General features: G+C 43.4%; 4 protein-coding genes across 7 annotated transcripts; 1 reads left to right on the top strand and 3 right to left on the bottom strand.

Moving 5' to 3' along the window:
• Positions 1 to 70: 70 nt before the first annotated feature.
• arl1 (ADP-ribosylation factor-like 1) lies at positions 71 to 4,885 on the bottom strand. Its single transcript, XM_040174228.2, has 6 exons — positions 4,051 to 4,885; positions 3,173 to 3,310; positions 2,433 to 2,514; positions 2,134 to 2,245; positions 1,784 to 1,962; positions 71 to 1,125 (listed from the first exon to the last, which is right to left on the bottom strand). Exons 1-6 carry the CDS (start codon positions 4,052 to 4,054, stop codon positions 1,095 to 1,097), a joined length of 546 nt encoding a protein of 181 aa, XP_040030162.1. The 5' UTR covers positions 4,055 to 4,885; the 3' UTR covers positions 71 to 1,094.
• On the top strand, positions 4,489 to 12,597 carry LOC120817741 (DENN domain-containing protein 11). Its single transcript, XM_040174227.2, has 9 exons — positions 4,489 to 5,149; positions 6,814 to 6,913; positions 7,179 to 7,337; positions 8,765 to 8,921; positions 9,008 to 9,146; positions 9,453 to 9,584; positions 9,691 to 9,841; positions 10,038 to 10,106; positions 10,471 to 12,597. Exons 1-9 carry the CDS (start codon positions 4,753 to 4,755, stop codon positions 10,664 to 10,666), a joined length of 1,500 nt encoding a protein of 499 aa, XP_040030161.1. The 5' UTR covers positions 4,489 to 4,752; the 3' UTR covers positions 10,667 to 12,597.
• On the bottom strand, positions 12,506 to 26,128 carry LOC120817740 (FYVE, RhoGEF and PH domain-containing protein 4). Of its 3 annotated transcripts, XM_040174225.2 has the most exons (16): positions 25,935 to 26,128; positions 17,464 to 17,935; positions 16,854 to 17,313; positions 16,601 to 16,746; positions 15,953 to 16,109; positions 15,723 to 15,861; positions 15,563 to 15,621; positions 15,146 to 15,289; positions 14,776 to 14,948; positions 14,510 to 14,540; positions 14,346 to 14,429; positions 14,133 to 14,258; positions 13,917 to 14,051; positions 13,689 to 13,829; positions 13,581 to 13,600; positions 12,506 to 13,069 (listed from the first exon to the last, which is right to left on the bottom strand). In XM_040174225.2, the coding sequence occupies exons 1-16, from the start codon at positions 26,059 to 26,061 to the stop codon at positions 13,063 to 13,065; spliced, it is 2,421 nt and encodes an 806-aa protein (XP_040030159.2). In that variant the 5' UTR covers positions 26,062 to 26,128; the 3' UTR covers positions 12,506 to 13,062. The 3 variants fall into 3 exon arrangements, with proteins under 3 accessions (XP_040030159.2, XP_040030158.2, XP_077957698.1); XM_040174224.2 differs by lacking the exon at positions 13,581 to 13,600 and having other exon boundaries at positions 25,935 to 26,127; XM_078101572.1 differs by lacking the exons at positions 13,581 to 13,600; positions 25,935 to 26,128 and adding an exon at positions 24,598 to 24,730.
• LOC120835858 (sterile alpha motif domain-containing protein 3-like) lies at positions 18,704 to 23,602 on the bottom strand. 2 transcript variants are annotated; one of them, XM_078101574.1, is made up of 9 exons: positions 23,386 to 23,602; positions 21,819 to 22,014; positions 21,545 to 21,706; positions 21,091 to 21,178; positions 20,831 to 20,995; positions 20,530 to 20,736; positions 20,135 to 20,303; positions 19,733 to 19,809; positions 18,704 to 19,614 (listed from the first exon to the last, which is right to left on the bottom strand). In XM_078101574.1, the coding sequence occupies exons 1-9, from the start codon at positions 23,480 to 23,482 to the stop codon at positions 19,498 to 19,500; spliced, it is 1,278 nt and encodes a 425-aa protein (XP_077957700.1). In that variant the 5' UTR covers positions 23,483 to 23,602; the 3' UTR covers positions 18,704 to 19,497. The 2 variants fall into 2 exon arrangements, with proteins under 2 accessions (XP_077957700.1, XP_077957699.1); XM_078101573.1 differs by lacking the exon at positions 23,386 to 23,602 and having other exon boundaries at positions 21,819 to 22,263.

Here is a 26,128-nt window from a genome sequence, read left to right as displayed (position 1 = left end):
CATGTGTTTAGAGCGAGGACTGAACGTCATAAACGGTGATGTTGTGGAAAGACATGTAAACTGAGAATGGTACAATCACTGATAGCACTCTTTACTGAGAATCATTTACTGTACAAGCAGATATAAATATGCAACCATAAAACTTTGAGCATACTGTTAGTGTTCAGTAACTAATTGCCAAAGATGCATTTTCAAAGGAAAAGGGCTTTAACTATTTTTTTAAAAGAACAAGTACACAAGAGGAAGAAAAACAAATCCATGACATTCTATCTGCCTAACAATATAGTACAAAAACCGCCCAGGCTGCAGTAACACTTGGCCAGAAGACTTAAAGTGGATGAGATGGAGGTCAAATTAGCAATTTCCAAAAGTATTTGGAACATTTTCTACCAACCCAGCCGGTGGGTCACAGAGCGGTATGACTAGTCCAGCATATGATCATACAGTTTCTAATGATTTGGCATCAAGCAGCTTCTCCCCAGTGATCGCGTCTTCACCTCTGGCTGCTTAGTTGAGGAGCAGGACTGATATTTGTGCCTTTTACGATAAAACACCGCCTTCCGGTGGATCATGACGGCACTGCGCGCACATGGGCGCCCGTCCTCTTCTGGTGGCGTTACGGGAGTTTAACTGGTGCATCTAGCTGACGCACGGTCGGGTAAAGACGTGCGCTTTTCGACAACGCTACGGAGCACTAGTGTGGATGATCTTTCAAAGGAGCCTCATTTAGAGATTCCCCGTCAGGCGTGATGACACTTCCATCGTCCCATTTGCGCCTTTTCACGTGTGCTAGGAATTTTCTTTGCATTTACAAAAAGGAAAAATGTGGATTCAGACTCGTCTAGCTCTTTTAAACCCTCGCTCGTGGCATCGGGAGCGTGTGCCCAGTCCAGACGTTACTGCAGCCGTCACCCGGGGGTCCCAGACTTGAAAGGCGTTAGGAATTGGGAGGGCTCAGCCAAGGCTTCAGGTGGGTTGGAGGAGGGGAGGAGTGCAATTGGGGATTCCAGTGGAAAGTGGGATGAAAGGTCAGTCACAAGGCTTCATAACGGAAGGTCAGAGGTCAAGAGTATTTACAGAAAGGGTGGAAGCCTTTACTGCCGACTCTTCAGCGTCTCCACCAACCTACAAGGGAAGAGACAGAGCAAACAAATCAGCCAAAGCATGAAGATAACCCGGCGTGCAATATAAACCAATATTGACAACCATGCGTCAAGTCGTGAAATGGACTTATTGACGAGCTCGCCACGTTGACTACTTTAACATGGCTGGACTGTTAGAAAAGGAACCATTTCCAAAGGCAGTGGAGCTGTTATGGCTGAGGCCTGTTCATGGCCATATCAAAGAGGTTATTTACTATGCCAATATAGGGATTGTTCAGATCATTCGAAGTAGGGTTGTAGATGGTACTTATCCGTATTAAGTGCATTAATAGGTACAGTCCCCATCTTAAAAAGGACAGGAGGTACCACAGAGGAGGAAAGCTGTGGATTAAGACACCGGCATTTAAGAAGAAACTCAAAAAAAAAAAAAAAAAGAACACTATATTTAAAATATTTTGTACGAGTTATGTTGCTGTCTGGGGAACTGAAGCCGTACCCTTGGGGGGGGGGGGGGGGGGGGGGGGTATCGTTAGGCACGGGTCTGCCAACACCAGATTGAACACTGTTGACAAGTAAGAATGTAGTTCTGGATGAAACTAAACCTCTTCCCTCTCAACATAGTGGACACCCATTCAGTCCCATTTCTATGGCTCCTTTACGGTAAGTATGGTAAAACCTACCATTCCATCGCCTCGTCGAGACCCGTACCCTTTGTGGCCGAGGTCTTAAAGATCTGCCATTTTCTGTCTTTGAGGACAGGAAGGCCCAAAGAGTTGGCCACCTCAGCGGGTGTCATTGCCTGGTCCATATCCTGTTTGTTTGCAAACACCAACAGGATGGCTTTCTTCAGCTCTTCCTCCTGGTTAAAACACAAGGTAACCAACAATGTAAAGTGAGTGTAAAATGTCTAACAATCAAAACAAGTGTTGGAATGTTAATAATAGGACCTCATGTTGGTTGCAGTAGAGGAGAAGTGCACATCTGACGAGGTTTAACATGTTCAGGTTTCAGTTTAGATTAAGCCTCTCACCTCCAACATAGCAACCAACTCAGACTTGGAGATGCCCATCCTGTCGCGGTCACTGCTGTCAACCACGTAGATTACTGCATCCGTGTTTGAGTAGTAACATCGCCAGTAGGGTCTGGGAAGGAGAGACAGAGAGGAAGCGTGTCGTAAGAGACAGAGAAGGATGGAGAAGTCCATCAAAGAGTGCGTGAACAGGATGGAAGAATAAAGACAAAATCAAAAAAAAAAGTCAGGTGAATACGTTAAAAAAAATCTCTCACCCGCCGGGAGCTCGACAGCAGAAACAATCTGCCACAACCTACCTGATGCTCGTCTGTCCACCCAGATCCCACACCTGGAACTTCAGGTTTTTGTACGTGACTGTCTCGACATTGAACCCGATTGCTGTGCGGAGAGAAACCCAAATGGACACCGTCAGAACAGAGAATGTGAGCCTGATTATCACCACCATGTTATCTATAGGAATGGGATTATGATGTGCACTAAAATAAACTGTAGTGTTATTGGGATAACAAGATGAACTGTTTTTGTAAAGCTACAATTAAAAGAATTGGTACATAGAGCAAATAAATGTATTTGCTAAATCTTTAACCTGTAAAATTCCACGTAATTTTGACCGAGCAAAATAACCTTGCTTTACTGTAGCACTTATGTCTGTACTTCCATTTACATTTTTAAAACCACAAACTGATGTGCAAATCATACTAATATTTTTTTCTTCTTCTTATGAAGTATGTTTTGCTGCTAGCCGCACACTTGATTATAAATAATAAATCCAATCCTGAAAAGCTTTATTTTTTTCAAATAACTTTCCTGTCCATTCAAAACCTGTGTGGCAAAGGCAAGAATGTTGCCCAAACCGGTTGCCTGTGTTAGCCAAGCCTAGCGACGGAGACACGTTGTTCCTCATAATCAATACCCCGTTTGAACATAGGGTGCACTCGTACCACTAAAGAGTTTCTCTGACAAACTGACAGTTAGGCAGATGTGAATATACGCATGTCGTGTAAGGAGATCAAAGAGTAAGTAAAGAAAGACATACTGGGGATTGTGGTAACCACTTCTCCAACTTGCAACCGGTACAGAATGGTCGTTTTTCCTGCACCGTCCAAACCCAGGATGAGAATCCTCATCTCCCTGGTGCCGAACAGGCCCGAGAAAAGATTAGAGAAGAAACCACCTACACAAATGTCAAACAAAAGAAGATGTTGAGATAAGTGACTTTGATTGGTGCATGGATCAAAATAAATTAACGTACGGACACAACAGCTAACTTTGGATTTGTCAGGTTAATGCATCACCTTGGGCTCCATTGGTGCACTTCTTTTTGACTCTGCACTAACAAATTATCAACAGTTAGCCGATCGCAAATCCCCTGCTAACCTGAGGGCTACTTTATGTTCCACAATACGTTAAAGCAACGGAGACAGAATATGTCAGGGTGAATTCAACGTGAATTAATTCAAGTTAGTTTTTCTCTCATGTCACAACTAGGTCGGACTGACAGGTGGTTAAACAGGTTAGCTGGGTTTAGCTTAGCATCAGTAAGGCAACTGACGTTATGGCACAATTTAACTTAATTAACGTTAGTTAACTGAAAACTGCAAATGGACCTGCTTTTCTCGTATGTCCTTGCATATATAAGACCGGTAGTCTTGATAACTTGGAGACAACACGTCAAGGAGCTGTCCACACTAAAACGCCAGACACCGTAAACACACGGTGTTCATTGTAAATAACGCTAACGTTAGCTACCTAACGTTAAGTTGGCTAGCTAGCAGGCAACAATGCGTTAAATGAAGCAGGCACATACAACGCAGAGCTAAAGCGGTATCTACGTTAGGTATTCATATACAAAACGGTTATAGGTAATCTAATGGAAAAATACATATTTTGTTGACCATTAGTTAAATACTTTACCCATTTCGATAAGACTACGGCTCTTCAGTCAGCACTTCCGTGGCAGGTCGGATGGGCACCTTCTTCCGTGTGGTTGACGTGTCGCTGGACTACGTCACCAACTCTCACCTCGACTTTGTTTTTGTTTCGCAACATTCAACACATTTGATAATGGGCAGCCAACTGTAAAGTGGACCAATAGCAGCTAACAGGATAAGTAAAAGAAATCACAATATAGTTGGGGCATGAACAGCCTTTTAGATTTAAACACTTGGATCTTTTTTTATGAAAACATTAATATTTTACTCGAAAGTGCTGCTCTTGAAGAGAAGCTTCATCCCGACGTTCTGGTACAAAGTGCGTTCAAGAGGCCAAAGCGGCCACGCGTTTCCAAGCGCTCCGGAGCTATTCTCATTAAAGCGGATGCAACCTGAACGAGTGACTTGTTTTGAATGCAGCTCAGATCAGACGAAGGAGTTGCCCCTCTCCCAACAGCATCACATTTGTGATTTCCCAGACCAGAAAGATTATAAAGACAGATGTGTGTGCTGCTGCGCGTAACATCAATCTGATCCACGATGCAACCGTTCCGTGCAGAACGTCCTCACTTTACGATGCGGGAATTGCTTTAAACTGTGATCATCAACGTACGGACCCGGACGCCCTGTCGGCTGAGACATCATTCGCGACCCGTGAGACTGACGAGGCGGGACCGCCGGCGGGATGGTGGAGCGGTCGGACCGAGCCCCTCTGCTGGACTGGGAGGAGGTTCCGTCCGCGGAGCGGCCCGCGGGAGCGGCACCGCGCGCCAAGGAGCGCCTGGCGAGCCCCTCCAACGGCCGTGCCTCGCCGGGATGCTCCGCGCCGGGGCTCGGGTGGAGCAGCGCTCCGGGGGGTCCCACCGCCAGCAGGTCTGCGTCCAACGGTGACGGCTGCAGCGCCCCACCCGCGACCTCCAGCACCCCGACGACGAGCAGCGGGGAAGCCCTGCATCCCGACCACGAGCATCAACCCTCGGATTCAGAATCGAGGGAGCCGTCGCTGGAAGACAGGATGGTGAAATGGGAGGAGAAGGACCAGATAGTGTCGGTCTTTGTGGTTACGTTCAATACCAGATCAGGTGGGACACCGGCTAACGTTGTACTAAACGGAATTACGATTGCTATATCAAAGTGATACCCAAAATGAACAGAACCCATCATGTTTATAGCCAGGAAGAAATGTGTCTAATGCAGGCAAAAAGAAGAGCGCGTGTTTTGCAGAACCTTCGTTCAGAGTCTTGCAGAACCTTCGTCTACAGGTGTGGCCTTTTCTGACCTGGCAACGACGTTTAGAGACATTATTAAAAGTTCTGGGATGGAAATCAGTCATCCACCTGTCTCTGCAGAGTAGCTGTATACATTGTTAATGAAGGGCGTGCTGGATCTTATCCTGAGATCAAATAGTTCAACATAACAGGGGAAACGTGACTTGGTTGCGACGGAGGAGATTCCCTGCAGGGTGGAGCTGCAGGTGCTTTATGGTTATGCAGCATGTCTGGTCTCGACATGAGACATTACAACCGATTAGAAGAATACTTAATAAAAAAAACACCTCCAGCAGCTTTGGCAAATATCAAGGGAGATTATAGCTAGTTCAAGTCCTGGTCCATACAGTCAAAGATGTTATGAGCTGTGTCGTGTGGCTGCTTGTGACACGTGATACAGTCAAATAGAATATGTTATTGTTCACAAATAAATCAGTTATTTACAGAATATATTTTAGGAAGATCTACTATATGCAGTATATGTGATGTCTATGTAGAGGAAAACTATTTTATTCCTTATATTGTTATTCCATTCTACAAGATCAGACTAGTGTGTAACAGAGATGTTTCAGTGCTTCATTATCACAAATATCTTGGTCCCTTTCATGTTAAAATGTACATATACTTTAGTATCATAACAATATATAAATTATTAACAGTTGTGTCAGTCTGTAAAACAAAAAAGCGCCTAATTTCATTTCTGCTTATTTTAAAAAATACACTAACCCCAAAAACAGTTTACCAAAATCAGTTGGAGTATATGTGCCTAATTAGCGGGTGCAGGCTTTTTCTTTATTCTACCAGAATTATTTTTTTCTTTTCATATTTCTTGTGAAATGAGTGACAGGAAAATGAGGGAAAGAAATGATGGAAAGTGAAGGAAACAAGACCCAGAGAGTTCCTCAACCACCTCTGAGTCTACACTGTGCAGAGAACGTAGAGGATTAGGATTACGATTCAATTTAGTACCTCACTTATAATAACGTGGCATGATGCTGACAGAAATCCAAGCTAAGCATTTTGGCTTTGTGCTTCGATTGGTAAATTGATATAATGGATAAATGTGATGTCTCTAAGGGGTCTTTCAATACTGGTCTGTCCGTACAGGAAATAGCCCTTTGCTCTGCATGATACTTTAAGCTTAATACTTTAAGTCAATAACCAAAGTGGCACTAGAGAATCTTTCATGTTCAGCTGCAGGTGGATGATACAGACCTGTTGGCCCAATCTGATGAAAGAAGTCACGTTTAGTTGCAGACCCTCCACTGACGGTTAAGCGTAGTTAATGATTACATTAGAAAAACCCTCCTATCAGACCACCATTTGCTCAGCTGCTGCTGACATAGGGGACATGGTGGACCCTCAGGAATCCAGTCGGTTTGTGTCACTGTGGTTTGATCAACATGAAATGTAATTGGTGGAAGTATATTCACCAGTGGTCATGTCTGCTCTCTCTGTTGCTTGTGTGCGTGCGGTAGGAAACATGCTGGAGTGGTGCCTGCCCAAAGACATGGACCTGGAGGGGGTGGAGTTCAAGGCCATAGCCAGCGGCTCCCACAGAGTCACCACGGACTTCATGTAAGCGCGATCAACAAGGAGCATTTGCACAGTCGAGGGAGTCAACTTTCCTCAATAATGGAAAAAAAACAAAAAGAAGGGGGGAAGGGGCTCATTTGTTAGTATTAGGATGCGGCCCCATGTCTTCCTCCTGGCAGGTCACAGCGGCACACAAAAGTATTGCCTGGCGAAAAAAAGGAAAAGAAAGGCCGGCCATCTGGCAGTGCTTTGGCTTTTGGTGACTCATGGCTTCGTCTGTCTCCCTCTCCCCTCCATCCATCCACAGCTACTTCCGGAAGGGCAGCTACTTCGGCCTGGCCTGCTTCGCCAACATGGCGGTGGAGAGCGCGGTGGAGAGGGGGGCGAGGATGAAGTCGGTAGGGATCCTGTCTCCTTCCTACACCCTGCTCTACCGCTACATGAGCTTTCTGGAGCACCAGGTCAGGTAAGAGGAGGAGCTGGTCAAGAAGGACTTGAGAAGAACTTGAGGGGAAACAAAACCGGGAAAAATGGACGCAATCACAAATTCCCCAAAGGGACAACTTGAGATGAATTGGTCCGTCCATCCCAGAGATATAAATATACACAGTGGACAGTGGAATAACAGCCTCACCACAATGTCCATTTAATAGCAGTTTTGGAGCTTTATACCACGGCACATTTCCTGAGGAAGTGTTGTAGATGTTTGCTATGTTTTCAGTGGACTTTTAAGGACTTTCCACATTTTTAAAGTCAGTATAATAGTATACAGATTAGAAGCAATGACCTCATTCAGCATCTTATATTTGTTTTTGCTCAATAAATTACTCACATTATTATTAATTGAATAGCAGTATTTTGCTATAGTTATAAATTATAAAAATTATAAGTTATAAATGTTTCACTCCGCTTGTCTTCACCACCACTCCGACTATTATGGCAATATGGGTCCACACCAAAGTTGGCATATGGCCACTAAGAGCCACTCATGGGTCTTTTCCGAGCCTCGTTCCTCTTCTCTGTTCCCTCATCTCAAATAGAGCACTCACACTTTCCCTTCACTTCTGTTTTCTCTCCGTAGGCAGCGCCACGCTTACACTATCCTTAAACCCCACTGGTCATTTCGCTGCTGCGGTCCGAGCCGTGAACGTTGGGGTTTAATCCAGAGATTTATCTCATCAATGTCACAGTCTGTCTTTGAACACAGCTTTGTCTATATTCCCCCCCCCCCCCCCCCCCCCCCCTCCTTCCCTCTCCGGTTCCCACACTCCCCAGCCTCACCGGGCCTGCAGTCATGCTTAGGTCACGCTCCTCACTCATCATTCCCCACGTAGCTCTCTCCACATTCCCCATCGGCTGACTGCCCTGACGGTTATACAAAGGGCTCACTGTTGGTCGTGAGGTGGTTAAGATATTTCATTATGTCTGGATACTTTCTCCCGTTTTCCATCTATTTCTGATCTGTTAGGCTTCCTCCACTCTCGGGTAAAAGAACGCAGGGACATGCTAAGGATGCCAACAAGGAAAATGATAGGATGGAGATTTGTCAGGGCTCAAATGTAATATAATAGTTTAAGTCAGATAATATTCTACTTCTAGGGGAGGTTGAGTCTAAAATCCTGTGGACACGCTTCAGGTGCCAAGAAACCCACATTCTCATTCTTGCCTATTTTAGATGAATCTAAATAATGAAACTGCTGAACAGGGAAAATACATCCACATGCATATTGGAATACAACTGAAAATCTATTGTGAGGATACCTTTTCGGCACCTTGTTGTGACATCTTGTTTCCTAAATGTCCACAAACAAAAACAATTTTGTCTCTCTGGTTGCTGATTTAGAATTTTTCCAGTTTTACTTAATGTCCTTTTGTCTTTGCCCACCTCTGAAGGCTCCAGCTTCAATCCCCAGGCCACTACTCGCCCCTGGAGGCCTTCTATGAGGACAAGAGAGCGCTTCTTCCCCCCAGCGGTGATGGTGTTGTTACTGCGTGCCCGGCCAATGCCTGGGGAGCAGCGATCAACCACTGCATGCACCCCGAGATGAAGGTGGGAAGGGCGTTTACACTTTACACAACTGCCGTCTTTCTCGTCGTATCACCCAGTAACTGTGTGTTTTGATACCCGTGGAACAGATCACCCACCCTGCAGGCTGCATGTCCCAGTTCATCCGCTTCTTCGGGGAGCAGATCATGGTGCTGTGGAAACTGGCTCTCCTCCGCAGACGCATCCTCATCTTCTGCCCTCCACCTGTGGGCGTGGTCTGCTACAGAGGTGAGAGAGCGCCTCGTTTGAATAGAAGTTTAAATTAATAGTTTTGGGAGGTCCAGGTGGGATGAGTTGTACCCCACTGGAGGTTTGTATGGTCGATATTAAGCTGGAGGCACCAGTCGTTTTCTTTTGCATCCACATTTGATGTGATTTTCATTTATGAAGGTTATCTTGCTGAACAAAATGTGTAAGGATTCCCAAGAAAACGGCTTTTTGTTCCTGACACTATAAATGAAAAAAAATAAAGATTTGACCGTATTCAATGGTCGATCATACAGCTGTAACCCTCGCCCACCTCCTCCCTCTCAGTTTACTGCTGCTGCTGCCTGGCGAACATCTCCATCCCCGGCATCGGCGTGGCTGTTCCCGAGTTCCGCCCCTTCTTCTACGTCAACGTGGCCGACATCAGCGCCCTGGAGAACGAGCTCTCCTACGTGGCGTGTAAGTGAAGCGCGTCCACGCTTGTCGGTCCAATACACACATCTATTGCAGGTACGATCGGTTTGTTGAACGCGAGAGGTCCTGTGCGCACTGTTTGTGCGCTTAGGTACGACAGAGAAGATCTTTGAGGAGAAGAAGGACCTGTACGACGTGTATGTGGACAATCAGAATGTGAAGACCTACAGGGACGGCCTGAAGTCTCTGCTCCGTCTGAGCAACGCGGACAAGGAGAAATATCGCAAACTCACCGAACAGAGGTAGGGGACGTTACATTTACTTACTGGGGGGATTAAAAAGCAGAGGCTGGTGTTGTATTATGTATATATATGTATATATATATATATATATATATATATATATATATATATATATATTTATTGTCAACATACATTGTAGCTGCAGCATTGTTTTAACAGCTAGAAATAAAGTGTGTGTGTGTGTGTGTGTGTGTAGGCAGATGCTGCTGTACTCCCAGGAGGAGAATGGCGACTGTGTGTCCAGTGAAGAGGATCTCTTCATCCTGTAAGTAAACCAGTGTCCGTGTCTATTCACGAGAACAGTCAGCACAGCGGCAGCTCAGATACGTTGCATCAAAGAGAGGATGAGTGTGACAGAACCTCCCGCCCTTTCTCTCAGTTACTGCAGTTGTCAAATCTTGCACGGGGAACCATCTCATCACCGCTGCTGTTCAGAATAGAGACGTGAAATGGAAACTCCAGGGATGTGGGAGGAGATCAGTGAACTTCATAGGGGGAGGGGGGGGGGGGGGGGGGGTTTAAACCGTCAGCAAACTGCCAACAAAATGAAAATCGTTTTTTAGTTGTGGAGCCGAGCGAAGAGCCGTGTAAAACTACTCGCCCTTCTTTCCCAATGTGTTTTCATCCAGGTTTTTCCTGGAGCAGAACAACCGGATTTTCCAGACCCTCGGCGAGGTGGCGGGGAGCCCCGACCCCACGCTGACCCAGGAGAGCGTGAGGGCCATGGGTCTGGATCCCCATGGAGACAGGCTATTCCTGCTCCACCTGCTGGAGATCTACGGCTACGACACCCTGCTGGTGTCAGAGCAGCTGTGCTGCAGTTGAGCGGCCGCGGACAGTCGGCCTTACCGACCGCTGGTTTTAAAAAGGGGGGGTTCATTTGCCTCAAGCTGACGCTGAGTGCTGCACTACTGGCTTCCTGGAGTCAGGAGCACTGTTTGGAATTTCTCTGGTATCGTTTTTTTGTTGTGTATACCCCTGTTCTTCTTATGTTCACCGTGGTTGTGTCCCCTCACGGCCCCCGCTGATGTATCATCACCAAGAGTAATGTGGTCAAATCTGCTTGATACGTTGCCGCGGAGGCTTAGGGATGGATTACCTACCCGTGGCTGATTAAAACAGGATTCTGTGGATCGGATACAGCGGCAGTAGTTCAGCACTGAGCCGTGTTTGAATGCCACGGATGGCAGGAGGTCTGGATGATTAACGAGTGGCCTGGACTGTGCTCAGAGGGACCTCTTCCAGGGTGAAGCCCGGGATTTTCAGTGAACGCTTGTAAGTGCTGATGTATAAAAGTGAAAATAACAGGTAGCTGTTCTGTAAATAATCCCCCCTTTACATAGTGTGTTTAGTGTGTGATATGGGGTCCGCTTCTCTGCCAATGTTGCTTTCCTTTTATCAAGTGCTGGATTTGAACACCTCTTTGTCCAAAATCAGGGCCTCCTTGAAATCTAAAGTCAGTACAAGCCGGTCAAACCACGTCTGTAAGCATTGTTGTTGAACTGGCTGATTGAAATGTCTTTTTTTGCACCGGTGCTGCTGTGCCACCGTGACACAAAGAGCACCGTTTAGTCCTGAATGCTTTTCTCAAATGACCTGTTGTGTTTGCAGATCAAAAACAGGCCTTCCGATGATTCTCTGAATTCAGAGAGGAGGTCATATAAAGTAATTTAACAGCTACCATCTGCAGCACAGAGCATAGAGAATGGGTAAAGGCACAACACTGAAGTATTTACACTCTGCATACATTTTGAAGCGCTCTATGGCAGCACAGGCTTTTCACCTTCGTCAATAGTGAAGTAACATCAAGTAGTGCGTAAGTGATAAAAGAAACAACCTTCGCTTTTTTAGAAAAGAGGTGACATCAGCATTGATCAGATTTTTGACTGTTCAAATTTGAATGGCTAATGTATTAGCAACCAATGGTCCTAATTGAAAGACACATTAGGGTTATCATGCTTTTCACATCAACCTTCTAAAGAAAATCTTGTTGATGCGAACATATTTGGTGAGATTGAACCATAAAAATGTTCCATAAAAACATAACTAGCAAAGGGGTTTACAAAGCTCCATTGATATTAGCAAACATTCACTGCTTATTTTTCCCTTTGACGGGACATCTGAGATTTGATCCTGCATACCGCCAAAGATCGGGTATTATTTAACTATTTGTATCCAACAGCAAGGTCAGGGTTATAGGACTTACCATTGCGACATCGTAGAAATACATGCACTCATGAAGTCAATTATATGTTTAAATAAGACTGCTTTTTCTTTCCCATTGAAACATATCGTAGACGCTAACCTGGTGTTTTGGTTGCTGCACACATACAATGTTTTTTTTCCTGTCTTTTTATGTTTTAAGATTATTATTTGGTCACACTTTAAAATGTATTACGTTTCTTTTAGGTTTTTCATTTTGAATGTAAATATTCAATTGTTGCATCTGTGAAGAAATGGGGTCTGTTGAATGTGTTTTATAAAAAAAAAAAAAAAAACGGCAAATATGATCCCACAGAGCCGCTGTGCACCACTGAAACCGTCATGCAATTATGTGTCCACTGTGTGAAAACAACCTTGGGCATTACTTCACGCCACAGAGCACCTTAGACTACATGTACAAAGCTGGAACAACCATCTCAGTAGTTGAAGGGATAGTCCGACTCATGTAAAAAAAAAAAAAAAAACACCATTGCTTTATTTATTTTACCGTAAAACCATTTCAGAAATAAAGTGCATCGCCGTGTAAAGAGAAACACCGTTTTCAGTCTGAATATTGTTAACAACAACCGTTACATTCCTGAAGTGAACTTGTTGAGTTGATTCATTTCATTAATAGTTTATTTTAACGCTACCGTCTTTAACGTCAATGGAGTTTGATCAGCTGTTGTTGATGACGTACTTTCCGTAGCGCCTGATCTCAAACGTTCAGGACTTATTTTCATTGGCGCCAATGATGAGAAATTCCTCACCAGTACACTCTCCTCCATCACTGAAACAACCAGTAATGCTCCATCTGGAGCCATCGGAGGGGACGTCACACTGCCTTCCCATCACAGCGACTTTCAGGGCAGTCAGCCAGCTTTGCTTGAGGTCCAAGCCGTCGCAGGAGAAAGTGTGGGATGTTTTGGATTGTCTTAAACAGAAACCCGGCTGGCCCTGGAGCTCTCGAGGGGAATCCTCCACACGGCAGCCCAGTAGTGGTATACTGGATATGGGCATTAAATCCTGGAGGTAAGGGACAGAAAAGCAGGGGGGTGGATACAGTATTGGTCAACATTAATTCCATGAGTTGAAACAATAGTGTGCTCTTATTTCTCAAAGAGAATAAGTGACTGTTGAGACCGCAGTCAATTTTTAGGTGGCTATAAACCAAAAAATGTAGTCAGTTTCTGTATCCTAATTTCTTGGACCCCCACCCCATTCTGATATAAGTCAATAATTAGCTGCAACGTTGACTTTGAGATATTTTTTGTTGCAAGAAACCATATTCTCAGTCAAACATTAGAATATGGATCGATGTGGTGAAAAACAAAGAAAAGTTCAATTCTTAACAGGAGGGCTCTAGATGAAAAACCAAATATAATAGAACACATGATCCTATGCTGGAACAGCTGTAGGGAAAAAGGCTGTAGGACATTGAGTATTTTAGCTTGAAAGTTTACTTATTTTATGAGCTGAGGTTGAATCTCTAACTCAAATCAAATGTGGATCATATGAATTTCCATTAATTACTCACCTAGAGTTTCTGTATCCAGCCTGATAAAGTAATGGAACACAAAAAATACCAGTGACATTCAAACAGAAACAACAACATAAATGCAATAGTCACATTAAACGTCATCACCTGTGGAGCTGTGTAAAGATGAAGGACCGCAGGTTCTGACCAGGGGACAACAGCCCACATCTGGTGCCATGTCTTTGGGTTGTCACCATACCGCAGGAAGCCCCTCACTGCGCCGTCGCTGCAGACGCGGGCTGCCTCCGACTGGGAGAAAACGCAAGCGAGAAATGTTACTCATGAAGACTTTGACCCGTGTTATTTGGAATTTGACACTCCTGAAAAGATACTCACCTCCAATACCGTTCTCTTCTTTCCCTCCACCCTCTGCTCCATCAGTATAGAGAAGCAGGATTTACAAACTTTGTTCAGCTTGTTGCCGTCATACGCTAAAGCCACTTTGTTGTCGGAACACTTCCAGCACACCACCTGGGGGAACAGAGCAACAGTCACTGCTAGGTGTCCTTAAACAAAAATAAAATAATAAAAGGGTCACATGACGTCACTCACGCAGCCGCAGGCTCTGCAGTGATGTCTTCTCCTGGTGATGGCGTTGAACGGTTCCTCGCACTTCATACACACGGTCACCTCGTTGTCCCGGATCCAGCGAGGAGCACGTCGGCCGAGTTCCTCCGTCTGTAAAACACGTATCAGGTGGGTGAGTTTCTGAATATATTATTACCATCATTATAATCAAATAGTCAAACATTTGATTAAACTTACGGATTCTTCAACATCTGGTTCATTACAAGTCAGTTTGAAGGTTTCATGTTTCTTCAGGAACACATCAATCGCTTCCTGAATTACCTGTAATAAAACTTGTTAGACATCTTTCCTAATTCATGCCAAGTTTAATCTCCAAACACCACGTGGAAATACTCCAGTACCTTTATCCACTCATCTCGGTCTTGTTCAGAGCTTGAACAAACAAACAAAACAATGAATTTCCACATTAAATGCACTCTAATAAACATTTTAGATATCATGACTCATGTCATCAACAACAACAACAACTAATCATACAACCCCATCTATGCAGCACAGTCCTCTAAAGCTGTGGTCCAACAACTAATGTACAAGCATACCAGTTTAAAAAAAATAAAGAAAAAAACAAGACACTCAACTGAAATACCACACACACACACACACCTACCTGGCCTGCAGTTCAAGGGTCCTCTCCTTCCCAGAGACCTGAAAGGTGTGTAAGTGGTCTTCATTGGTAGTCTGCTGCACCTGCATGCCGTCCACTCCGATCCTGCAGCGGACGGTGAAACGCTGTCCGACCAGGCTGAACTTGGGAGTGCAGCACAGCAGAAAGTTGTTGAACTGTGGAAGGAAACACCAGGATCTACTAGGCTCCTTTCATGAACAGTGATCCAAACTACATCTCAATGAATGGCACTCATTGCTGGTAACTTTGAAAGCATTAAGATAAACTATGATAGGAAGTCTATTTGATAGACACAATTGACCTTTGTCTATCACATATAAATGACCAGAGATATAGTGTGTCTGTTTCTAACCAGGAACAGGTGCCTTTCCATGGCAGATGTGTTCCTGGCAGCAAGCTTGAGCAGTCGACCTTCCCTGAGGAACTCGTTAGTCGGGTTGACCACCTCCTCCTCTCCAACCATCTCATAGATCTCCAGCAGCCGCTTCCGGCACTCCTACAGGGTGAAACACCAAAACACATCAGTAATTCAGTGTGCATTTAAAATACCATTACAATGACGTGCAGTAAATGCATATATACCCGGTAAGCATATGAAAGCAATATGGATCCTAGCTATGCAGCTGTGGCCTTCCAAATGACATAACCAATCAATTAGACTGATCAAAATCACAATGTTTGCATCACTTTTAACAATTTAATGCATTGTCTGACTGTGGTTATGTCTTACTTAGCACAGTGGTAAGCGATGTGTGTGATTACAACGTACGGCTTTGTGGAGGGCGCTGTTTGAGTGGGTGGCTGCCATGGAAATGATCTGCAACGATTCTGCGGGAGGCGACAAAAAGGAAGGACTCAATGCTGCTCTCTGCAGACGCAACGACTCATCTGAGACGGACTGGACCTTTATGAGCGTACAGCGTACGTACCGCGCGAACGATCATAATCGGGGCTGTCACTGGGCAGTCTCGTCAGATAATCCCGGAGCAGCATCTCATAACGGGGGACCCGCTGGACTGGTTCCAGCATGTGGTGCTGCAGGGTCAGGCTGCCACACACCTCCTGACTCTGATCACAGGACGGTACGTGCATGAAGCATCCCGCTCAGACCGCCGTAGCCTCAGATGCACTGGGAATGAACCTACCGAGTGGGCTTTACCTGGATGTCCTGGATGATGTCTCTGAAGACAGAGGAACGCTCACTCCAGGTCCTCAGCAGCTCCATGGCCTGGTCAAAGTTCAAGATGTAGTAGGCGTACATCCTCAGGAAGGGCGCGTGTTGAAGCAGGACACCACCCAGGCATGGGCTTTCACCCCTAGATTTGTTGGTAGTGGGAAGGTTCACCACACATGATTTCTTTTCGTTTTAATTCAAGAAATGGGGTAAAGTGTTGTTTGTATAAAACACGTTTCCCAATTTTGGGGGGGGAAGAAAATAACGTCTTGGTAGCGAGTCGTGAAATCTACGCTGCGCTTGCTTGCTTGTTTGTTGCCTCACTATAGTCATCGAAGGTCAGGTGATTGCTGTATCTTCGCTCAGCATAATACATGGAGATATCTCCACTGTTGCAAAAACAGTCTACCTTCTTGCCTTAAAAAGTAGAACCACCCCACTACCGCTGACAGCTGTGGCATTATCTGGAAAACCCCTGACACAACAACATTTAAACGCTCACACGTTGACATTTCTAAACATGCTTTTTGTAAAAGTGGACAAAAAATAAATGTTGGTTTCCCATGGGAGGTTAACCATTATAATGAGCAGGACGCAACTCAAGCTTGCGGCGTCTGTAAAGTGAACACCCACCACTGGCCGATGCAGCTCTCCAGGTCAGGGAGCAGGAACTGGCTGTGGAAGGAGTAGATGGAGGAAATGTTGGAGAAGATATTTCTTATCACGTCGGGAGGAAACGAGCCTCGACCTGCCTCCTCCTTTAAGCGGGAGCAGAACACCTGTGGAGGGGGAGGGGGGGTAAATAACGACAACTTACCCCAATGATGGTAACCTAAAAAGGTGCATATAGTATCAAACGAGTATCAAAATGAGACGCCACGCTGACCTGGTCGAGCAGGTGGAGACGAGCCACGTAGGCTCTCTCCGTCTGTAGGAGTTCATTGGCGATGTTGTACAGTTTCTGCTTTTTTTTCTCTTCATCGTTTGGCTGGATTTCTCCTCTCTCCTCTTCCACCTCATCATCATTAGACTCCTTCTGAATCTTGCTATCTTCTTCAGTTCTAGTAGCCTCACCCCACTTGCAGGAGTCATGTCGTACGGCTATCCTGCCTTCGTCCATGTTGTCATTCATTTCTTCTCCATTTACTGATTTGAGAACTTCATCCTGCACAATTTCATCCACTTGTCCCGGGGAACGCTCGTGGCTGTTGCTTGATTGGTGGACTTCACTTTTGGCCAGACTGAGTCTACGGGCGACTGGTACTATGATGTTGAGGGCTGACCTGGAGCAGTTTGGGGATTGCAGTGGTTTCAAAGGAGGGCGTTCAACTTTTTTAGTGGGAATCCTGCAGAAATAAGATGCATCTGTAATTCCAAACTGAGTAACAATTGTGTATATTATGCATAAGTGATCAGATTCTAAATACTGCAATTAATGCTACGGGAAGTTATTCAGGTAATCAAGGTGCAGAAATCAACCAAACCAAAAATCCAACCTGCTGTCATCAAAGTAAACAACCAACTCCGGTACGCTCAAAGATTCCTTCTCGCTCTTCTCTCGTCTTTCCATCTTGCTGTTTGAGATCCCGTGCAGTCCGGACCAGGATTTGGAGTTCTTGGCGGGGCTGTAGCTCCTGGCGCTCCCCTTCAGAGGGCTGGGCGTCCGCAGTAATCCACCGAGAGGGCTGCGGTTCCTGAGGGAGAATTTAGCAGGACTGTGCCCTCCTTCCCTGGATGGGCTACAGCTCTGAACGCCTTTTTTGCCTGGACTCGGAGATCCTAAAAGAGGACAGCTCGTCACATGGGGAATCCCCGGAGTGTGCGTGGCAGGGCTGATGTGTGTCGGGGACACTCCATTCACCAAATGGTTCCAGCCTCCTCCGATTGGACTGGGGGAGCCCACACAATCCTCTACACAGGAAACGGACACTTCACACACACTTTTCCTTCTTTTTCGTTTTGGAAGCGCTGCAGAGAGAAACACAGCACCGTTGGCCAATTTAGGATTCCAGAAGGACGTCGAGCAGTACCACGACAAGTCCGGTTAAGACAGATACAAAAAGGAGAATTATTTTGGTGGCAGCATTTCTTGTGGTACAGTTTAAGTGCTTTGCAAAATCAGTGTTTCCCCACTGTGGGATCTTTACTTCAATTTTAAAAATAAATTCTCATTTTGCTGAGTCTGGAAACTACATACAACATTTCTTAAGCCATTTTGAGTGATTCATGAGTCTTGTTCCTCCTGAGCCTTCAGCTACTAACAAATATCATTCATGGACAAAGGACCTCCCTCTTGCTTTGCGGTTGCCAATCTCTTGGTTGTATTGCTCAATGCTTCTTCAGCACTCTTACGAACATTATTCCTTTGCGCTTCGTAGTACTGCACGTTGTTCCTATACGGTATTATGCCCTTATATTCCTCCATTGTTATCCGTCTGTACACACTCAAAAATAGAGGTACCAGTTTGTACCTAAATCGGTACAAATGCTTGTCGCAGGGGAGGTACCCTTTTGAGAGACAATTGTGTACCTTTCAGTCCTGGTCCATTTATGTACCTTATCAAATTGTACCAGTTCAAGTACAGTTGTGTACCCTGCAAGACATAAATGTACCTTTAATCTATAAGGTATAGCAATGTACCTCATTGAAAGGGTACTTTCCTGTACTTTAAAAGGGTACCCCCCAGTGACAAGATATTTGGGACTTTAAGGAGACAAAAATGTACCAGACAATAATTGCTTCTTTACCATTTATTAACATCAATGAAAATGTATGTTTTGAGATAAACATGGCAGCATTTATAGTGTAAAAATCTTAATTCATTCAATTCTATATAGCTACATATAAAATCAATCAATGTCAATGCATAACATTACAATATGTAAAGATTGCAGTCACATTAACATGAGGCAGAATACTTCAAAAAGTAACACACATTTAGATAGAACATACTTACACAGAATACCTCAAGGAAACATACAGTCTATCATCGACTAAATATGTGTCGAGAGCTTGATAGTCCAACACATTTCCTGGACTGAGTAAAATCAGTCATTGTCAACTTTGACGTGGTAAGCATGGAAGTGATTGTCATAAGAGCAAGGCAGTAACAGTTTCCCACACAACACCCAAAAAGTCTCAACGTTCAGAATGTACTTAATTTTCAAGAATTTTCGAAAAACATGCCGCCTAAAAGAATACTTGGAAAAACCATACTGGCAGTTACTCAACCCACGGGTTATGTTGAAATGAGGGTTGTGTGCATGTACAAGTCCAATGTGATGAATCAGTTTTCTAAGAGTAAAGGTCCTCTTTGAGGATTTTGTACACTGATGCAGTCCAGGCATGATCAGCGAAGAAGGTTGACAATTCGAGTTACAGTTACCGGCAGGGATTTGCCTCCATCCCCCGTGATGTTTGCGATGAGCCTCTGGAGAAAGGTCAGGGTCTTTTTCAAGTATCCAGGATATGCCATGTTGAAGACAAAGTACATGCAGAAGGCTGCAATGAAGGCCTCATCCACCGAAGTTTAAGAACAGACCTCAATTCCCTCGACATTGACCACACTCTGGCACTGTCTGGAGAGGGCAAATTTCAACCCTTGTGCTTTCAGTTGAACGGTTGGATATGGAGTTTGAGGATTTTTCTGCATAAGAGAAAAGAATGTTAGCATACATAACAAGATCAATATGATTAAGCATGCACAGTGATCTAAAAGAACATTAACTTATGGCTAGTGGCTATGCAGGACACCAGGTATTTACCTGTCCAAGCATAATGAAATCCTCAATCTTCTCCTTGAATATGGATGGCAAGAGGAGTCCACCCCTGAAGTCAATTCCTAGGTCATACAGATTTTACAATTTTAATATTTCAAGGAATGTTGGTTGACACAAATAACCTGTAAATTCCAAGACAGGCTACCGCATGTTACTTCAGGTTCAGTACAATAAACTAAAATGTATTAGCTTTTAAAATGCATGTGAGAAATAAACAAATTAAACATCATCAAGATAATGTTGCATTATACACCCACTATGTGCCACAGATTAACAATGCAGTACCAGTTCAGTGGAACTGTACACAGTCTCTTTAAAAAACGGACTGCACACAACTGACACAATGATGGAGCAAAATTAACTAGTTATATGTGCTCAAATCAGTACCTTTAATATCCTCAGCCAAGGCATCCGCTCTTGCTTCCATGTATAGTTTTTTCAGTGGCGAATCCTTGACAAGTTTCAGCATATTTGGGAGAATAGATGTGAAGTTCTCACTGATGCGGTGGCATATGTTGACTGGAGAGGGGTGCATGGCATCAACCTCATCGCACAACTGAGATTTAAAAAAAAAAAACAGGGGAAAGAAAGGCATAGGAGGAACAGTGTAGTGGCAGCCAGGACAGATGCAGTAAAATCTTACAAATGGAAATTAATTACAACTGTAGGAGAAGTCTATATGAACCTTTTTTCAGAATTTCTGTTAAGTGTTAATATATAGACCGGGAGCAATTTAAAGCACTGACTGTGGCTGAAGTTGGCAGCAGCTTAATTGTTCTTACCCCAGCGGATGTTCTTAGGAATGGATATCTCCTCAACAGATCTTCAGTTGACATTCCTTCTGCTATTTCTCGGCGTCTCCATGCAAAGGTTTTCATCATGCGGTCTTTCACCAGATTCATGTCGGGATGCAACTTTCTGTATTGCTCAAGCAGTACCTTGATATGAGTTTCAACAGAGGTTGCATCCTCCCCCACAATGCATGATTCCTTTATCAAAACAGATATCACTGGTTAGAGATCATATGTACACAATATAACAATGTGATCTTGCCTTAGCTTTTGTGAGATTGAGGGGATTTACTAGAGATGGCTTCAGTCGTTTTGGACATGTGGATGTAGATTCTTCTGGGGTCTTCAGTGATCTTGCTTGCCGAAACTTTTCTTTGACCCGTTTTACTTCCTCATTGTTGATTAGTGGAGCCCGTTCTGTTTTGAATTTTCTCTTGAGTTGGCTGTGCCAGGTATGCTGGTTGTTCCAAACAGATATCATGAAAGTTAATTATGCACACTTCTGTAAATCTAAAATCTGTTCAAATTAGAGACCAAAGGAGAGGTACTTACATAACCATTCCCGTGTACATCCCTTAAGAAAGGGTACTTCCCAATTAACGCTTTAACGACCTGAACGTAGTCCGAGTTGGTTGGATACCTGTCTCAAAACAATGACAAAACAAACTACATTACCATATTACGGTGAATAAGAGACTGCAGAAGAAAATTTTAATATCACTTTCTACCTGTTTAAATGTATGCTTGTTGAACAGGTGTAGGGATAAAGTATTGGTATTTACTTGCAAAGGTTTAATTACATTTATAGTAACAAGTGTAGTTGTCATCAACTCGAGTAAAATATTATATACACTGCACGTGGTTCACTGACTTCACTTTGTGCACGTGTTATTGTGTGGGTGTGTGCCGGGGTGACAAGTTTGCATGCGTGCATCTGGTGAAAAATTATAAAAACTGTACATATTACATTTTATGTTTTGTATGATAATTGGAAAAGAACACTTACATTGTACACTGTGACAGCATGTCATACAGATTCCCAATTATTTTGTTACGGCACTTTTGTTCCTTGTGGACCGGTTCTTTAGCATCTAAGCGGCTCTGGACATCTTGTGGGAATTGTGGAATGGAAATGACTGCAGGTAGTCTGTGGCAAGTAGATTCCAACCTGCAATACAGCAGAAGAACAGCATTATCAGATTAGGACAACACCACCTCAATGAAAGATAAAAATAGAAAAAGAAATGGTGAAAAAAATAGCCTAATTAATACATTACCACCTCTGGTTTGCTGGGGACACAGAAGCTTCACATGTTTGTTGTTCTGGGTTGACCACTTCCAAAGTAACGGTGACCTCCTTGTTGCGGTGTGTGAAGTCTCTGAATTTTAGCTGCTTTTTGAAAGACTTGTCAAAGAGATATGCAATCATATTTTCTGTGAGTCCGCAGTCTACTGTCTCTCCATCCACATCATTGTCTGAAATATAAATAAAAAAGCTATTAAAAGAAGCACTGAAACTCTGGACATACAGATAGTGACTGATGCAATTCATAAAAAAACAACCTTTTTTGCAACTCGCTGTAATGTGGTTTGTAAATAAAGTTAAAAAAAAAAAACTGTATATAATCATTATATGTCATTATACAGAAATGTTTAGTATGTTATTTTTCTACTTCTCATTATCATCATTGATTATTAATAATAGTGTTTAAAGTGAGCCTTTTATGTTCAACAGAAAAATACATCATACAAACGGCAACTTTTGCAGCCTTGTCAGTCTGATGGCGAGTTATCACCTTTGTCATCACTAACATACTGTTAATAATCAAAGCTCTGAGGCTTTACATTTGTTCTATATGTTAGAAAACAAGATGTCAGCATCAAGCTATAATCAGGCTACATTCATTATTTTGTACAGTAAAACTAACCAAAAACTTCTTATTGATCATCATTATAACGTTTCAGGATTTCAGTTTCCTGTAACCATGGTAACTCACGGTGCCAGTGGGGAGGGAGGGACGCGGAATGAAGCTGTTTACAGACACACCCCAAAGTGCAGACTATAGTTGTTATTTCACACATGTAGCACACAGCTGGATACTCTTTGTGTCAGACGAGTTCTCACGTGTTGACTAAAGTCAAAAACTAACGTACGTGGCACCGCGACGAGTCCTTGTAAATACAAGTGCAAGGTTTCCAGCCTGCTTCAGATAATGCTGCGTTTACTGACTAATTATTAAAAACCAGGATGTGTTGCGTGAACTATCTTAAGCCACTCAGCACTAATATCCCCGCACATTGCTGTGTGTTGCGTTAAACGGAAGATAAAAGGTTGCTACTGGGAGAGAAAATGAATTAAGCCAATTCAAAATATATATTTTTTCCTTTAACATGTTTTTACCACCAACTGTGATATACATGTTTTGTCAGAATAAAAATGGAAACATGAATAAATAAACACCAAGTAAGAAACACTAGTGAATAAGATAAATAACTTCAGAGTGTATTCGCGGGCTTGGGTGATTTCTTTTGTTTGTTGGAGCTTTGAGCGGGAGACCGTGTACCTTTGGTAGCTTGACATTAGCATGGCTAATAACGTTAGCCGACTTAACTATTTGAGCAAACTAGCTAATATTTTCAATAACTTTACTTACTACCTACGTATTTGGCAGTTCAAGATACAGTATTGTCTAGCTTAGCTACAGTAGCGTTAAGTGAATTAACGTTAGTGACTGTAATATCAGAACCAGCTTAGCTAGCTAGCCAGCTAGCTACTGATACCAATGATTTGATGTTAGCTAGAAACATTTTCGTCTTTGATAGTTATGAAGTTCAAACTTCACTTACCCCTAAATTTCTGAGCCTCCTCTTCTGAAATTTGGATTCCTCCTTCCACCACCAACTTTTGTAAAAGTTCCTCCGTGGACAGCCCCCTGAGTGACATAGCTACTGAATGAACAGTTGAATCGTGAACGCACACTTTTCTTTTTTTTTGTGAACTGACTCCTGTCTGTCCTGCGCGGCACTAGTTTGACGTCTCTGGTATTAGTGCGCCGCTGTTGCTTGACAACCAGTGTGCTACCTTGGGGAACTATATTTTGGCAGAAGAATTAGGATTTGTTTTCAGTAAATAATCACATTTTATGTTACTAGGTTGTCTACAGCCACCATTTTAGTAACCGTTTAATAAAAGCTCACCAACCGTGATTTACAGTGATTTTAGAAGACTAGTTCAGGTGGGTAATTAGACCCATTTATCTGCACAGGAAATTATTTGTCTGTCTTCAGAAATGCAGGGACAATTTATTGAGCTGAACAGGGATGGCAGGTTGAAGCATAATTTTGCCACTTGTTCTCTTGTGATCTTCTGGGTGGCACTGATGAGGGAATATCCGGATACGGCCTTAAAACTTCTCCTTCCTTTTGCCTCCACATACTTGTGTGAGGCAGGCTTTTCCAAACTAACAGAGCTCAAAACAAGAACACCACGTTCAAATGAGGCTGTAAATCCAAAACTGAGCTGAAAATTCAAGAGATTTGTAGAAGAAAATAGTCTCATGCTTCACATTGAGCTAAAACTAAATGTTGCCAATAATAAAAGGCTAACAACAACAATATAACTATAATAATAATAGTTCTAAATACCTCAACTATAACTACTAATAGGCCTATAATACTACAATTACTTCGAATACTGCATGTACCCCTTCAAATGGTACAAATTTGTTCTTTCTTTTGCTTTAAGTCACTTTGTACCCTTTCTGTTAGTCAAAAGGTACACTTATGACCTCTTAAAGACCAATACTGTATTATTGAGGGAACATTCTTCAAAAGTGTACCCATAAGTACAAAACTGTTCTTCTCTCGTACCTCTATTTTTGTGTGTGTATGGTCTTGTTTTTATTATGTTTATAAAAAATTAAGCGGTTTGATTGTGGAACGAGGATTACATTTAGTTTGGTTCTGTCTTTGATCTGACTTCACAAGTCAGATCAAATGAAGTGAAGTTCACAACTTACTATTTTTACTATTAAGTTGTAGAACTATTTGTTTTCTTACCTGCACTGCTCGTCCACACGATGCAAGATAATCCAAAACGTGTCTAACAGAGCTGTTCACTGCTGGCTCCACTGAAGTGGGACAGATCACATGGCGAGAAGCAGACTTTCTGAAGACTTCTGCTTTCTCACTCTTCTACTAACCCAAAGCCGTAGTACGATAGCCCTGCGATTGGATGGCGACCAATCCATCGTGTACCCCGTCCCTCGCCCCACGTTAGTGGAGGTCGACTCCAGCCCCCCCAGCGAATGAATCTCAAAGTTATTTGAACGCACCGATGTCCAGGTGGAAGAAGCACGTCGAAGGTCACAGGAGACTGCTTGTGAAAATATTGAAAACTCCTAAAATATTAGGGTTTGTTCATTTATTTTTTTTGATAAAAAACGGGTTCATTGCCGAAGTTTTCTAATTTCTACAAGAATAGTTCGAACTATAGTTCCGTGTCTAGTATATTTACTAAACTAAGGTTGATATTCAACAGAAAAAAAGGTGCAAATCTTCTAATTGGTCTTGCTGATAAACAAAATCCTAAATATGGACCTATTCATTTGATGTTTTCACCTATCTGAAGTGCATTAAATTCTATAAAAAGTCAGTTATTTTCATCTTTAAAATATGTTGTTAATAACCAGGCCTCAAACTAATCCAAAGAATCATTTGCATTAAAATGTCAAAGAGCTGGATGGCTCTGATGAATCCAGCATCATGGCTCAAACATACTTTTCTAATTTAAAAACAGAAAGGGGGAACTAAGTGGCTTTGTGTGTGCGTGTGTGTGTGTGTGTGTGTGTGTGCATGTGACATAAATGCTGATTTCAAACCAGCAGGCAAAGTCCAGGCTGAATCAGGTGACAGAGATTTCACTGCAGTAATCCAATAAAGTAAGAGGCCAACGGACAACAACACAAACTAACAAATCATACACTACACACAAAGTGCACTTCACAAGGGACCTGAACTAGAATAGCACGCCAATGTAAGACCTCTTCACACGGCGGTGTGAGCCTTCATTGTCTGCTTCATCTGGCTGCTTCAACCAGACACCTTCCTGATGTATTGGGGAAATATACTGATTTCATTTTGAAAATATGTTATCACATGCACATTTATTTAACTCCACTGAAACTAACCAGCCCATCTATGGTGACAATAACAATTTGGACCGTGGCTCAAAATGTGGAACTGACTGGTCTGCTGACAGGACATAGACCGCACTATAGAGCCAACCCGTCCTCCTTCAGCTGTATTCGGCTTTTGTGTCGTTACCTTTATTGGAACGAATATTTTAAGTTTTTAAAAGAAGGCGCCCCTCCCTCCTTAATGTAAGGTGCACTCACCTGCGTGTGAAACGGGGCAGTCCCCCGCAGCGCCTCTGAACGTCCCTCTGAGCGGCCCTCTGCCGCGGTCCTCCGTCTCCGCGCCGCCGTTCAGGGTCAAACTATTCCTCTTCTTCACGTCGAACATTGTGACAAAGACGCCTCACGCCCACCTGAGGCCCGCTGTTCCTTTCAAACACGCGCAACTGTGGGGG

The sequence above is a fragment of the Gasterosteus aculeatus genome, chromosome 4, assembly GCF_964276395.1.
Source record: "Gasterosteus aculeatus chromosome 4, fGasAcu3.hap1.1, whole genome shotgun sequence".
NCBI lineage: Eukaryota > Metazoa > Chordata > Actinopteri > Perciformes > Gasterosteidae > Gasterosteus > Gasterosteus aculeatus.
The sequence above is the reverse complement of the archived record's forward strand: the minus strand, read 5'-3'. Positions and strand labels throughout refer to the sequence as shown.